The sequence below is a fragment of the Oenanthe melanoleuca genome, chromosome 1 (genome assembly GCF_029582105.1).
Source record: "Oenanthe melanoleuca isolate GR-GAL-2019-014 chromosome 1, OMel1.0, whole genome shotgun sequence".
In the NCBI taxonomy this organism is placed as follows: Eukaryota; Metazoa; Chordata; class Aves; order Passeriformes; family Muscicapidae; genus Oenanthe; species Oenanthe melanoleuca.
The window spans coordinates 48,447,108-48,462,672 of record NC_079333.1 but is presented as its reverse complement, the minus strand read 5'-3'; the positions used below and the strand labels follow the sequence as shown (position 1 = coordinate 48,462,672).

The 15,565-nt window shown below is 34.1% G+C and overlaps 1 protein-coding gene across 3 annotated transcripts in view; it reads right to left on the bottom strand.

Annotated features, from left to right (window-relative positions):
* The window catches only part of NBEA (neurobeachin), a 444,651-nt gene that overhangs the window by 245,587 nt on the left and 183,499 nt on the right, over window positions 1-15,565 (bottom strand). For all 3 annotated transcript variants that reach the window (XM_056503564.1, XM_056503573.1, XM_056503580.1), the window contains 2 exons: window positions 13,471-13,597; window positions 12,700-12,827 (listed from right to left, as the gene is read on the bottom strand). In XM_056503564.1, the coding sequence (XP_056359539.1) occupies window positions 12,700-12,827; window positions 13,471-13,597 (255 nt within the window). The remainder of the gene's footprint in view (window positions 1-12,699; window positions 12,828-13,470; window positions 13,598-15,565) is intronic.

The window sequence follows — 15,565 nt, the reverse complement described above, 5'->3', positions numbered from 1 at the left end:
ACCAAAAAAAAAGTTATTTGGAGATTTAAATCTACATTGCTCCCTCTCTTCCACAGGCTGTCACTCAGAGAAAATTAGATTGAAATTAATGTTTTTCATGAATTATCAAGTTGCTGGGGAGCTCCTTACAGATCTGAAAGGAGACAGTATGGAGAGAAAATAGAAGACTGGTGAAAAATTTGAAAATAAATTCTATGTATGCAAAGCTTAAACTGAAACAACAGATATTCTTATCCCAAACCAAGAAAATATTGGGGGTCTGGGGCGAGGGAGGGAAAGATTTATTGAACTGAATGCAAAGTTTTGCAAGATTACACTCAACATTGGTTTTAGAACCATACATATGTCACATATTTTGTAGGCATTTAAATTACACTAATGATCTTAATTTACAAAAAGCAAAGGCTGGGAAATATTCAGGATTTGCAGAAAGTCTGCAGATGGAAATCACAGCCATGTTGCAAAATAATGATAACTTTGCTTTTACTAGATGAAAGAAAACACTATTCCAAAGGACGTTAGCTCACTAAAATAACAAAGTCAGGGTTATGGATTTAACAATCCCTTCGGCAGCCTTGACTGACATTACCACTAACTCTAGTGGCCAGGAAGGATGGCTGTATTAGTATTCTGCAACATTATTTGTATGGGCAAATCTCCTTTACAGAACAGAAGTGTGACACAGAAAAATACAGTGAGTGTGAATTTGACTCGATGTTTTTTTCGTTGATCAAAACAGTTACAGTTCTTCAAGGATTTTTTTTTTCTTTTTATCTGGTATCTGGAAATCTAGGAAAGGTACCAATCTAGGTCATCAAATGGAAGATCTTTAAATTTTTATAATAAATCTTTAGAACAGACATCTTAGAATACACACCACAAATAAACAGTGATAGATCAACAAAACCCCCCAGATTTTAATCCAAACCCAACTCACCTGGGTTAGCTCTTTTAGTCAGATTTGTAAAATAAAATAGACCTTAATATTGGGACAATATTTAAATGTAATAGTCTCTTGAATTATTTTATTAACATGAGAAAACCCAAACTTCTCCTCCACTGCAGTTACTAAAAAGGAATCTAAATACAGACTGGAAAACATCCAGATGGAATCACAGAATGGCAAAAACCCTTGAGAGTGTACCCACAGAGAGGGGATTTATTACAATGCATACATGATTTAGTTTTTAAAATTACAGACTTCCATACAGTAATCCCAGGAGCTGCAATGATAATGACAAAACTGATGCTAGTGCCGTGCTACTCTGAGGAGTCCAGCCTTAAGATAACCTGTGGATTTTCTGAAAGTTTTCCTTTTCAAATACACAAATACACAAATTCTCATTCATCAAATGAAAAGGAGACCATTTCATCTATAAAATAGAATCCACTACCATTGTTCAGTTTTATATACCACAAAAGATTTCCAAAACTGATTCAGTTTTTCATTTAATACCTGTGGTGATTTTTATTTGGCTGGTGCTCCACTGGGATTTACTGAATATATGCATTTGTGTTTCACTGTCATTCTCTTAAAACAGTATTTCTCTGGACAGAACTCTTTCCAAATATCTTCCAAATCTTTCTAAATATTGTGGCATAGTGGAATAATTTGCTTACCCAACTTTTCTAACAGAAGGGATCTAAAATTTACATCAATCTGTCACGTATTGAGAAATTGCTCTAATCAGCATTAACAACACAAGAACAATAACAAAAATATTCTTTTTTATATAAAAGAATTCTACACAAATTTAATTATAAAAAACCAATTCCCTGTTAAATTTAAGTGAAGCAGATTTTTTTTAATGGTATGACACATATTTACTAGAATTTGTTTGTAAATTAAATGTATTTCCTCATCTTCTAAAGTCCTCTCCTAGGCTACATGCAGAAGCATCCAAGTCAATGATCACACTTCACTGCAGTTGATCAAACTAAAATATTTCTAATCTTGAATAGGTCTGTAAAATAGAATTATTGCTTTTCTGTCAAAATGTATTTCATTTTCAGGTAGGCTTGAGTAAGCTATAAACTTTTTTTTTTTTTTTTTCCAGCAGAAGCCTAGAAAACACCTACAATTACACATTCTAGAAAATACCAAACTATTATTTATCTAGAAAGAATCTCAATGAAAAGAATTCCAGTTTTTCTTCCAAAACCAAACAGTCTACTGTGAGAATTCAAATAAGATCCCAAATAGTATACTCTCTTTATACTAAGATATTATTCAAATAAGTGGCTCAGAACTGTCAATAAATTTCCACCAAAGCTGCTGCTAGGGACATTTTGTTTCAATGGAAGAAGAAAAACATTAATGGATAAAGACGTTTAAAAATTAATTTTAAATGTGACAATTTTAAATATTTTTGAAGTTTTGTCATGTGGTATTTTCCTGTCATTCCTTTGCTGAAAATGTTGCCAATTTTGTGGTTAAATTTGTAGAAAAATTACTAAATGAAAACAAGTGATACCAAAGAAGTTGCCATATATTTAATACACAGAGAAAAGAGATTTTATTATTTAAACAAAGAAACATCTACCATAGCCTCTAGAATATCAGGATTGCCCTGAAAATGCATTATTCAATGTTATATTTTCCTTAGGTATGATGTTTTATTTTTACTCCTTAAGTTTATCAACTTATTCTTAGCTTCAGTCTATAACTTATTCCTATTCAGTGCCCTATTTTATGAGCTTATTCCTTTCTGTTTCTCTCCTCTTATGGTAAACATAGGAATTAGTTTTTGTTTTTTTTCTTTCCATTATTTCCTTCTAGTTCTTTGTTACATTCTTTCCTATTATTAGGGGGAGAATTATCATCATGGCATGACAAAACTGAAATATGTGCCTGCTGAATGACAAAAAGGGATGGTGAGAAAAGGTTAAGCTGCATAGCAATAAAACCACTTACTCTTATGATCCTCCTTACTTCCTTAGATTTCTTCTCTTTAGCAGCACTGGGGCCACACTGTGTGAACCAGTGCAGCTACAAACAGGGAGTAAAACAAAACCTCAGAGCTCATGCTTTCTAAGGCCAAGATGACTCTAAGTAGATGTGATCTCCTGAGCAAAACTAATTTTTATATAAATAAATATAAATATAAATATAAATATAAATATAAATATAAATATAAATATAAATATAAATATAAATATAAATATAAATATAAATATAAATATAAATATAAATATAAATAAATATAAATGTTTCCTGAGAATTTTATAACAAAAAAAGGAAAATAAAAATCTCCAAGCTGAACTTTTCTGACCTTAGTTGGCAGCTATCAGATCCTGCTTCTATCCTCAAGCCCTACTGACAAATGGTAATCATTCTGAAACAGTGTCTCTCAAATCACAAAATCCTTCCACAGTCATAGATCTCTTGAAATAACTTGTATTTCTTATGTTTCAGTTTTCTTATTTACTTGACAGTAACATTGTTATGGGCTCTCCCTAGACCTGCTTTGACATCACTTTGCCATCTTAATTTGACATATCACAACTGTCTCTGTTGTCTGACAAGTTCTTTCAGCATGAGGTTTTCTCATTGCAAGAAAATCTCCACAGACAAGAAGTATAAAAAGACTGAATCATAAAATTCCACACACCATCAGACAAAAACACGATATAAGAGAATAGATGTTTAGCAGATCCGAGGATCTTTTTTTGAAGGAGGTAGAATTTAACAAAGTTGCACTTAACACAGTAAAGATCTGAGTAAAGTATCTTAGTTACTGCAAAAATAATCCCAGGTATGTAGGGAGTCTGTTAATATCTAGGTAAATCAAGATAGATGGATCATTAATGTATATACTATAACATTTTTTCCCATCAAAAAAGGCTCTATAAACAGGTATATTTTTAAAATTCAAGTATAGTGGTTTCTCAAGTTAATTGAGTCCTTAGTTCTTGTGCAATAATATTTTTTTAAGTCTTGGCAGCATGGAAACAAGAAAATCCAACAGGATGAACAAGTGCCTTTAATTCATCAGGACCAGTAAGGAAACTTGGCAAATTTGGTCACTAATTAAAATGCTTCAGCCTGGGTCATAAGAACAGGTGATAAATAGACAGAAAGTTAAGGAGTAAATATGGAAAAACTGTGACCAGCCCTAAATGAGATTAATTTTGTAAAGAAACTCGTCTTAGAATTCAGACTATATGGGAAAGGATTATTTTACTATATCTTATGGCATCTTTCAGGGCAATATCTGATACAGAGATGTTATTTGCACCCTATAGATTATCAGAGTTAGGTAGTTCTCTGGAAAACACTGCCGGTGTAATAAAGTAGATTGATTCCATTTTAAGCCTTCAGAGGACAAGGGCTGGGGCAAATACCAGCCTAAGTGTTTCAAGTCCAAAATCAGGCAGAGTCCCCTGCTGAGCTCTGAATGATGAATTAAGTGGAATAAGAACCAGAGAACCTCTGCCTGTGGAGAGCTTCAGTCACAGCATGAACATCCTGTAGATACTGAATACCATTTTGGCATACCACCTCGTTTTTCTTTGGACCTGGACAGTAGAGGAGAAAATAATAAGGGGGGAAAAGGTGGCTGTTCTAAAAAAAATATTGTGCAACTTAGTCCAGTGTTAGATTCAGCACTGCTGTATACCTGATATGAGGAGTCCACCTACAGGCTGTGCTACAGTAGCGCCTGCACACGTTAAGAACTTTGTCTAGAATATTTAAAAAATTCTTGCCTTGAAATAACTTTAAATAGCTGTCTTGATACTTTTTTTTTTGGTAGTAGGTTAGTAGGAAAACTCACTTAAAATATTTTCCAGCGAAGCTGAAAGTTAAAGCAAGAAGAAAGACAGAAACTGGATTAATAAAAAGAAGTACTATCAAAGAGGGTAACAGGGAGATGGAGATCAGGGAAGCTATTTTTGTAGAATTCTAAGGTAAAAAGACAAGTCCTTTCTAAGCCTTTTGGCTTGCAACTGGAATACAGGCTACTAGCTTGAAAAAGAAGTTTCTGAAAAAGTGGCTAAAACTGTTGAAGTAAATAGGACCCAGGGATCACAAACAACTAACTTCTTTTCATACTCTTTAAAGGCTCCAGTATTTTGTGCATTTCCTTATGTGCTTTAAAAGAACAGTAATTGGTACTCTTTGGTTCCGAATAACAAAAGTGTTACAATAGAACTTTCAACAGTTATTTAATAACTTCAAATATCTAGAGGCTTCTGTGTTTTCAAGGATAATTTTCAGAGCTTCTTTCCAGCAAACTTGACTAATTTACACTGTTATCAGCTTTTGCTTTCCTGAAGTCATGCATTTATTATTAATTTTTTACATCTGAACTCTCCTAACTAAACTTCACAATCAGTCTAACAATTTCAGTAATTTTTTTTCTCCATTGTCAAAGCAGCAGAAAAAACTCAATTTCTGTCTAATGAGAAATCTCTACGTTTTGGATTGTAAAGACATCTTGATTATTAATCGGTGTAATAATGATAATATAATCAACAACACAAAATCTGAGTGCCAACAACAATTTCTACCTTAAGTTACACTGGGACCACACAAGTCAGAGACAGAGGAGAGGGCATGAGCAGTTAACCTCTGTTCCAAAGTCTAATACATCTTAGTAAGTGTCCAACTCATTAGACAGGGATAGAGTGGCTCATATGTGTAATTAATTATTGGCAGGTTTACTTTCAAAAAGGTGCCAGATGCTATGCATTTCCTAGTTGCTATCTGGATCTCTGATCTATAATGTTTCCTGCCATGTTAAACATCTGTTCAGAACATACTTTTGCACGCAGGAACTTCAGTAAATCAAGAGTTAAATCAAAATTGAATGAATGTGTATCCTCTTTCTAGTGTTTGTAATGATATCCCTTTAAAGATGTCATAAAGGAATATTATGTTAAAGAAAAATATTTCATAACTTGTGTTGGCATCATTATAGTTTGAAGATTTCAATGTGGATAAAAAAATAGAGACTTCTTTTGTGGCACCTGCTCTTCAGTTGTCTGAATTGGCATCTGTCTTGTCATTAGTAGCCCAACTTAAAAAATCTTTGGAAGCTGCAAAGCTTTGAACCCTGACTCTCTGGAGCAGGTGTAAATAAACAGGCAGATTTGAATATACATTTAGCCCTTCAGCATCATTTTGTTCCTACCATACAGTCTTCTGGAAAACTGGTGTTGTTTTCTGTCTTCATGTGTATCTGACTTATTGATGCTTTTTAGTAAAATTCATGATCATTCCCAAAGTGTGTGCAGAACCATGAGCACACTGTGGAGCCTTTCAGTCAGATACCAGGAGGCAATCATACCAACTACAGACAGAGAATTTCTTAAAACAAATTTCTGACATGCCTATAAATAGCATTTCAGTTTGAAATTCATGAACTTTCTCTTTTTTCTGCTTATGAATGATTACAATGTGTGCAGGCAGGTTTTCAATCAGCAGCAGTATTTTAAATTATATCTACTGGAGGATTTCATGCCCTGTTTAAAAGTGACCTATGGTTTTCTTCATGGTAAAAACCTAATCTTGCAAATTGCTTGCAGAAATTCTTAAAGTAAAAAAGGAAAACACAAATAACATCTTTTAAGCAATCTCTGACAAACTGGTTGAAACCAGTCAACACACTGAAAAGTCATCAAGGGATTAAAAGGCTGATCTTCCTCACCCAGTACAACCACATAAGTTTCAAAAAAAAAATCAGATTTAACTACATAAATAGCTATTCAGTCATATAATTGCAATAGCTCTCTGAAATCTGAGACCAGACTATAGCTGGCATGAGCCTTACATGAGGCTACCCTGAATAGACAAATTCCTTATGCAGAGAAAATGTCTCAAATGAGCTTCAAGGTAGTTTATTACAGAACTTCCTACAGAAAAAAAAATAGAAATTAATTTACATATATATATGTGCATGATCACACATATAAAAAATCAGAAGAAAGGCTTTTTTCATAAAGTGACATAAGCACTGATCATTTTTGATGCCTCAAGGGAAAATGATATATTCTTGACTGCATCTACAGTTAAGATGCAGTCAGCTTCAGAAAAAGGAAAAAACCCACTGTTTTTTTACTGATTTCTGCAGGTGGCTAGCTGACATTGAAGTACACCAGTCTATCACCATATGAACAAATGCAGTCATTACAATATTAAAGCAAATTAAGGTTAATGCAGACTATCATTCCTTCCATGATGTGGCACAGGGAAAATGGTGATTCACATGCTCAAAAGTCACAAAGAAACTCCAGATGCAATCAGCAAATACATGACATTTTTCCTCTTGAGAAGCTGGATTGAAGACTATGTTTACAAAGAAATTTTAAAATAGTCATACTGACTACAAGTAACATCCATTACAATAATTGAAAGTAAGCCCTATTAAAGTTTTCCAATAATATTTATCCTCATTAGGCATTCTGTTGATGGAAAGGCTAAGGCATCCTATAGTACTTAATTTTTTATGTCTTTTTGATACATTGAACATATCAAGCTCCTTACACTGTACTTCATACCTCTGCAGTGTGTGCATCGTTCTTGAAGTGCTGACTATAGAAGATGATAGTGGGAGTTTAACCAAATTCGTGCACAGAAATTAAATCACCTCCTCATCTATTCTTCCAAGGCACTGGACAAGCCTTTGTTGCTGCAGCAATGAGCTAAGGGAGTCAAGCCAAGGGATTGCCAATTATTTTGGCAATCCTTCCATTCTTTGTGTGGCTTTGTCCCTCACCTCCTAGGATCCTTAGGATGGATCTGTGTTCTTTGCTTCTAGAAGTTGGACTCAGCATCTGGCTATGTTGAAATCTGACTTTTTCTTGAGTTTTGGTTAGTCCAGAAAATGATTCAACATATGTCTCCAATGCAATGCCTTTGTTTCTCATTTTGTATATTTTCACCTAAGCACTTAGGAACAATTCAACACTGTAAAAAAGACTGTTAATAAAAAAAGCAAAATGGGATGAAAAAATAGATTACAGAAATTTCAGCACCATTAATATCTTAAGGTTTTATTTAGATGCTGTTAATTCTAGTTAATACAAATTTTAAAATCATAAAATTATTTATTTATTCCTTTCCCCTCTTACTTGCTAATATTAATTAATTTATTTATTTTGTTCAAAATGTTGGCTACAGGCTTTTCCACAGGCTGGGCAGTTACCATATTTTTAGTTAGTTGGAAGAAAGCAGTCAGACACAGAATCTAAAATATTTTGAGTGTTGCAGAGTGAGATAAAAGAATGAGAGGACAATATGTGCAGGGGATATAGGTTCTGCAAGAACATGCATTTTTCTACCTTACAGTATCTGTGCCCTTGAACACAGTAATACAAAGGTTCTGAAAAGTTTCTAAGAGAAACACAAGGGCTCCAAAAAAGTAAAATTTCCCCAGAAAGTGTAAGGGATTTCTGGATTTCCATAGTATCTTAAGGAAAATGGTTGTCCTGCTTTTTCTTTATACAAAATTCAGTATTCTTCAAGATCTAAGAAACTAATTGTGCCAGTACTAGTAGATGTCACTGTGATGTCACACTTGAGGTCTTGGGGAGCTTTTAGAGTAGTGTCATTTAGCACCCAAGTTCTATCTGTGGTTTCTAAAGGAATGTTTTGGGCAATTTTTCAATTGTTTCAAGAAGCCTCCTGGCAAACATGATACAAAGCTAGTCCATCACCACCTCTACTGAATATTTTCATAGGGCCATGTGGTGAGTTAATGAGGAGAAACAGATCCTGCTCCTATCAGCGCAAAAACCTTCTCTCCGTCATCTGACTTTAATTGTGCCTGTATCAGAAACATATCAAATGTACAGCAAGGAATTCCTCAGAGATCCTTTGGAGAAGGTCTACCTGGCTGACCTTCTACCCAGCTCATGATACAGCAAAGTAAAAGCATCAGTGAAGCTTCTTTGGTACCTCACTCAAGAGAAGGGAGAACATTCTATGTGACTATGTTTCAATTATGGACCCATTCTTACAGCTCCAGACACTCCACGAATAGCTGTGGTGGAAATACTTTTACCCATCTGTGCTTGACAAAAAGAGGATATAGCTTTTCTTTCAGCTATAGATCAGATTACACTTGCCTGTAACATTTTCACCTAAAAGCTAGAATGTAGTCATGCACTTTACATGGAGGGAATTTGCAGACCATATGGAAACTAGTTAGCGAAAACATATCTGTGCAAGTGTTAAATGGAACTCCACAATGAGCTCTGCTAAGCTCAAATATGTGACCTACACACATTGCATGTTTGTTTCCAATTAGACTCTGTAGGGACAATTTTAACCTTTGCAACTTCTGCTCTCTGAGGCATTGGAAGAACCTCAGTTGACGAACCACAGCAGTGTTGGGCTGGTTCTGGTATGCTCTGTTTGAAGCTATTTGCATTCAAATGCAAAAAGGTCTCTTTTAACCCATCATTGAAAATATTTTCTATTTATGAAATATTCTGAGAAGTTGATGAAACATTTGAAATGCAGTTGAGTGTAAGATACCTTTGAAGAAAGAATTGGTTTTAGAAAAAGGAGCAAGTATCTATTTCAGTAATTAGTAATTTAGTAATTTTTGTAGAGTAAATAGATGAGGAATTTTACCAATAAATATATATTACAATGTCAGATTATTACCTGGTAGGGTTCCTCCGTTACCAGTCACATTTAGGAGTTTACCAAAACAAGAAAAATGAACAATTTCAAGTATTAGTGGCCTAAGTTTTTGGTCTAGACTGGCAAGATCATTGCAGCCTGTTCATTTCAACTCCAATCAAAAGTTAAGAAGGCACTAAGACATTAAATATAATTTACTCAAACAATAGATAAGCCAGTCTTCCATGGGACAGAATGATGATAAAGTGTAATGTACAAAGGATATGACTTCAAGATTTTTCACCAAAGGTTTGAGGCAGCTGAACTATTACAAAAAGGTGATATCATAAATAAACTGTATGCACATTTCTAAAAATATAAAAACAACAGCTATCATAAAGCATCAAATAGTCTGGAAAATTTGCATGAGTAATCTGTATTAGAAGTTTTAAAGTTATTTTATTTTCTGCTTCCTTTTACTTTGAGCTCTTCAATATGCAGTCATCTACAAGACTGTGTACATTCTTACCAAAGTGAAAATGATTTAGCATTTCTTACACATACACATGCACAAGAGCACTAGAAAGAGCCTCAGTAAAAAGCACATGGCATCAAGGATGTCTTACAGCACTCTGATTTTAGCAAAATGTGATAGCAGAAAAACTTCATACCATAAGGAGGTTTTGAAAAACAGCAAAGAAGGAAAGGTATTATTATATTATTATCAAGCTTGAAAGTACATACTTCATAGAATGCAACAGATGTTTTAATGGTGATCAATTTGAAAAACAGACAAGTGCCCTAAGACTTAATTAAAAAAAGTTTATTTGCTCCTTTTTGATTCTTATAACTAAAGCCTTTACATACAGAGTAACAAATTAAACCATTGCATATGAAAGTGTAAAGTTAATTACTGCTTGCCAGTAAAAAAAAAAAAAAAAAAAGTCAAATTTCAATTATCAAAGCCCCAAAGGAATTCTATGCACTCTCACATCCTGAATAACACAGCTAAATCCCTCTTTTTTGAGTCATTACCTGGAAAGCACTTTCAAATACTTCAAGACTACTACCAGTAAGGAATGACAGGAAATTTCTCAAATAAATCAGGTATCAGAATAAGGGAGAATTTGGAATTATTTTTCAAAGGCATCTTAACTAGGCAAGAATTCAGTTTAGTTGAGAAAAAGGGTCTCATAGAGGCAATCAAGAAAGGAAAGATCAGAAGTACACAATGACTATAAAAGCCTCTCTGAATCCGCTGTTAAGAAGAAAAAAAGCCCAAGTATTTTAGACATGGCAAAGAAAAATTCAAGTCCCACAGTATAAAAATCTATGGTGTGCTTGGATTTTTTTTACTTCCCAGATTGCTATTTCAATATCTTGGGAAGAAAGGACTGGTTTTTACAAATCAGGAATGAGAGAGTGATTGAAGAGAAGGTTACCCTTAACATTAAAGAAAAACGATGGAAAGGACATTACTTGTTTTGGAACTCAGTGTTTGGTTTGTGAACAATGTTTTCTGATTCTAAATTGGGTGGGTAAGTCAAAGATGTGGTAAAATATGGAATGATACTCCAAGCAGTTATCAGAAACATGCTACAAGCCAGAAACACTCCAACAAAACATCTTTCTCTCTGGATAAGCAGTGAGATTAAATACTGCTGTATAATTGGAGATTCATGTGACATTCTAGCCTTTCAGTCTTTGTCATATTCTGGGAACTGTTCATGCTATGGATCTGACAAAAAGACAAAATCAGAATGACACCAATGAAGAATTTTTTTAATCAGTGAAGGAGCTCAGGTAAAACCAAGACAATTTTAGTCATATTTTATGAAACCTATAGTGCAACTAATCAATTGCCAAATGGAAAAGGATAATACTAGTACAAATCTTGCAACTAACTTCACTGAAATAAGAAGTTAGGAAGGTAACCCATAAATTATCTTTCAGCCATCTCAACGTGAATCTCAGACCATTAATTTAGGTGTCATTAAGTGAGAAGTGCAACTTACAAGCTATAAAATTAACAATAAAAAAATACCTGAAGCTTCTGAGTATTACTATGTTACTATACCATTCCTTGGTATTATTAAAGAATAATATTATTAAACAATAAGAAGATGAAAGAAGAAAAGGTTCTATAAAATTTCAGTTACAAGATGTAAATATTTCTAGTAACAGAAGCCAACACTGTGAGATGCAATAATGGAATTACCATAGAAAAACTGTACACTAATATTTAGGTAAAATACATGTATAATAGAAAGGGGTTTGGAATTTGAACACAAAGCTGTATTTTTTTCTATGTAGATCTTTACATACTATAAGCCTTGCCAGAATGAGACTTTTTCCTCTCAATGAACAACAATACTCTGTGTCAGAACAATACTGGAAGGAAAAAGTTTACTTGGCTGAATATATTCCTCTGAATACAAGACCTGGGAGCAGTGCATGCTCATGCAAATTCCCCCTTCACTATTTTAGCTGCATTAGTACTGACTCTTCATGAGCTTGCCATATTTGCACGTTCCATGTAACTTCTGCATTACTTCCTGCCTCATTTATGAAGCCAATTTTCTAATTATGAAGTATTAAAGACAGCACATAAAAATCCATGGAAGTGGTTAAGGATATTTTTCTTTAAAATATATCAGGTTTTTTTCCCCCTCTAGGGACAGCTCTTTATGTGCCTCTGTGAATCCAACTGACGTGCCTGAGGAGAAAACAGCCCTACCAAATACAAATACAGGCATCAATGATGTTGGAACATGGTCTTCTTTTTATTTTCTTCTGGGGAGTAGTTTATACTTTTTCATTGTATTTTCACTAGTTTCTCAAAGTCAGGCTGAAGCACTGAATTATTGTGAGAAGAGAAAGGCAAACTATATAGAGTATTTTGTGACAGGATGTATCATTACACAGCATCTCAGGAGAAAAGAAGGGTACAAAAGCTATCACTTTTAACTTCTTTAAATGAAATTAAATGCAAAGAAGTGAAATCACAAGGTATTCACAACTGATTAATTAATTTATCAAAAATATCTCTAAAGTTTAGTGAAAATAAAGAATTGTTCATATCAAATGAATAATAGCTAATACAATACAATGTCATAAGAGAACAGTACCTTCAATCAACAGCTCTTGTCCATGGCTCCCCAATAATGTTCGAGACAGGAAAGGGGCAAAATCAACAAAGATTTCTCGCAGGAGAGGAGCCACTTTTTCTAAAGCTCTTTCAAGCTTTGCAGTGATACTGTGAAAAAAAAAGAGACCATGATTGTTAAAACACGTCACAACAGAAGTTAAATGATGTCAAATCACACCTGTTTTTAAAAGTTTCTTTAAGCTTCTTAAGAAAAGAAGATGATCATAATTTGATTAAATTTTACAGATTTTAAATGGCTTTAAGTAAATGGAAATGTCATGTCAGACTCAGCAGTGTGTTAGCCTCAAATTCCACAGTATTTGCAAAGCACCCCAGAACAAGTAAAATTTTTATTATCATCTTCAAATGCAGGTCTGGTTTTGTCCTCTCCAGTTTATCACAGGCCTTCACTTGCTCAGTATAGGTTGAGTGCCTCCTTCCACTTCCTACTGCTCCATTACCAAAATGCCTACTTTCCAATATGTACTTGAATAAAGAAATAAACCTGCCAGCTGAAAAATTTCTTCAATGAAGTTTTAGTGTCTGACATAGTTTGAACAAGTTAGACCCTTCAGTTGAAAAACTGAGATTTTCAGTGAAGTGTTATTTTAGTATGCACATCCTTGGTACCCAAAAAGTATATACACTGTAGCACATGTGTAACTACAGTAATACACATTAAATAAGTAATTTTTTTACAGTAATTTGGGAAGAGAAATTATAATTAAATTAAAAGATAGATCTTGTGTACCTCATATTTTCAGCTGAATCCTCTGGCATTGGAGCAACAGTTTGCACAGCTGGCAGATTTTTGCTGGTAGCACCATTCACAAAGCTGGATGACGAAGAGGAAGAAGAAGATCCTGAGTCTACTGCACCTGTCCCCCAAAAAACACAAACCTTAATTCAGTCTTAAGAAACAAAACTTTTAAAATAGTCCTTGTTTTATTAATCTACTTCTAAGTATGGAAATAATGTTATTTATTCTAAAATAGTGAAAACCTTTCCATATGGTTATCAAAAAATTATTACAACTTTGGTAGTATAAAAATGATAAGCTTGAAATCTTTTAAAAATCAGGCAAAATAAATCCTTACCTCATTTCCACTACTCCCAAATAATATTCCAAAGTTGAAAATAATTTTACATCATACTGTAGAGCAAAATAAAGGTGTACTTAAGAAGAGCTTGAGTAGAGAATAAAATTTTAAATATTTCTTAAAATATATTTATATATGCACAGTTGGCTGCCCAGTTGCAACTACAGGCAGAAACTAAATTAGAATTTAAAAAATGACAGGGAAGATAGAAAATGTACATCACTTCAGAAAGTAATGGGGGAAATTGGTGTCTGAGAATATTAAGACTCTAATTACAATTTTTCTGTTTCCTTCCTTGAGTCAAGAATTGTAAGACCTTAAAAAGAAGGAGGGCAGTGGGGGTATAATTTCTATGGGTTGTGAACAGCTGCCCAGAAAAAAAGATGCACACAGAGCATACATTTATACTTGAAGTGATCTGGGTCAGAGCTGAGAGCTAAACTTAGACTCTAAATGCCAATCTATCATGTTTGCTGAAATGGTGCTGTGAGTTCAGCCTCTCTGAAGCAAACCAGCAAAGGCTCAGAGAGGCCATGAACAGTGAGAGTGCTGTGATAAATGCTGTCCCTGTTCTGCACAGTCCTTCTGCAACACATCACTGCAAGAGAGGTAGCTACAAACAGTCTTGTACTTGGAGTTCAAAGCCTGAGGAACTGCAATGCTACCAAAGAGGCTGACAGGCAACAAGATTTATCCAAGTTAGCAATGGAGGGTGAAGAACTCCTGTTCAGAGATCAATGACATTATTCTGGTCATTTTCAAAAATTGTAATTGTTAACTCCCTGTTTGTGGTCAGTTTTAGCAGTTGATACATCACTGCCCTTTGCATTACAGATATATATTATTTTTCAGTGTCCTGCAGAGATCTACAAAGCATTTATGGTTTTGTAACTGCTTAAGCAGCCAGCCAGCACTGAAGTAGAGGTTAAATGCTGGTGAGTGCGAAAAACAGTGGCAGCAGGAACGATTTTTTTCTTTTAATTTTTCTTTAGATATTTTTTACTGATAAAAGAAGGTAAAGATTGGAATTTTGACTGGATAATTTTAAGAACATTTAAATTCAAAACACTATCAAAATGCAAGCAGGATTTACTGGGCTTGCTGACACTAAAGTAGCTGGTGAGGTTCAGTATTTAGACTAGGAACTGATTTAGGCAGGTTTTTTTAATAATGGGATTGGGATATGGATTGTGGTTTACACTGTGTGTTCCGACTTGGATTAAATACAAATTCAAAATGTACCCAAACACATTGAGAAATACAAAATATAAGGTAGGTTATCTCTCCCAACCTAAGAATCACAGCAACTTAACTGAGAATAGGATAGCCTAAGAAAGATTAAGCCTTTTTTTATATATATGTCTCTGCATGTGCATTTGTGCATTTTTTCACTTATTTTCATTCATATATACATAAAGAATGTATATTTTTATTGTTTATTCCCTTTTCCTTCCAAAATGAAATTTTCTTCATTGAGGTTGTTTAAAAATGCAGTTGCTAAATTGTTCAACCAGCTAGGTTTCCAGAAAATCAAACAGACCTAGAACTATTGGATTAGCATAGGAGTAAGAATCAGGATATGAATTACAGAAATCCAGTCTAAGAAACTATAAACCCAGTTTCTTACATAAAAAGATGAAGGGGGAAAATCTATCTCCCCAAAGATGCATTCACAGCACTAAAGGACTTCAGTAACATACATTTCATTAAGTCATGACATGACATTGACTGTGACAGTGATGGCAG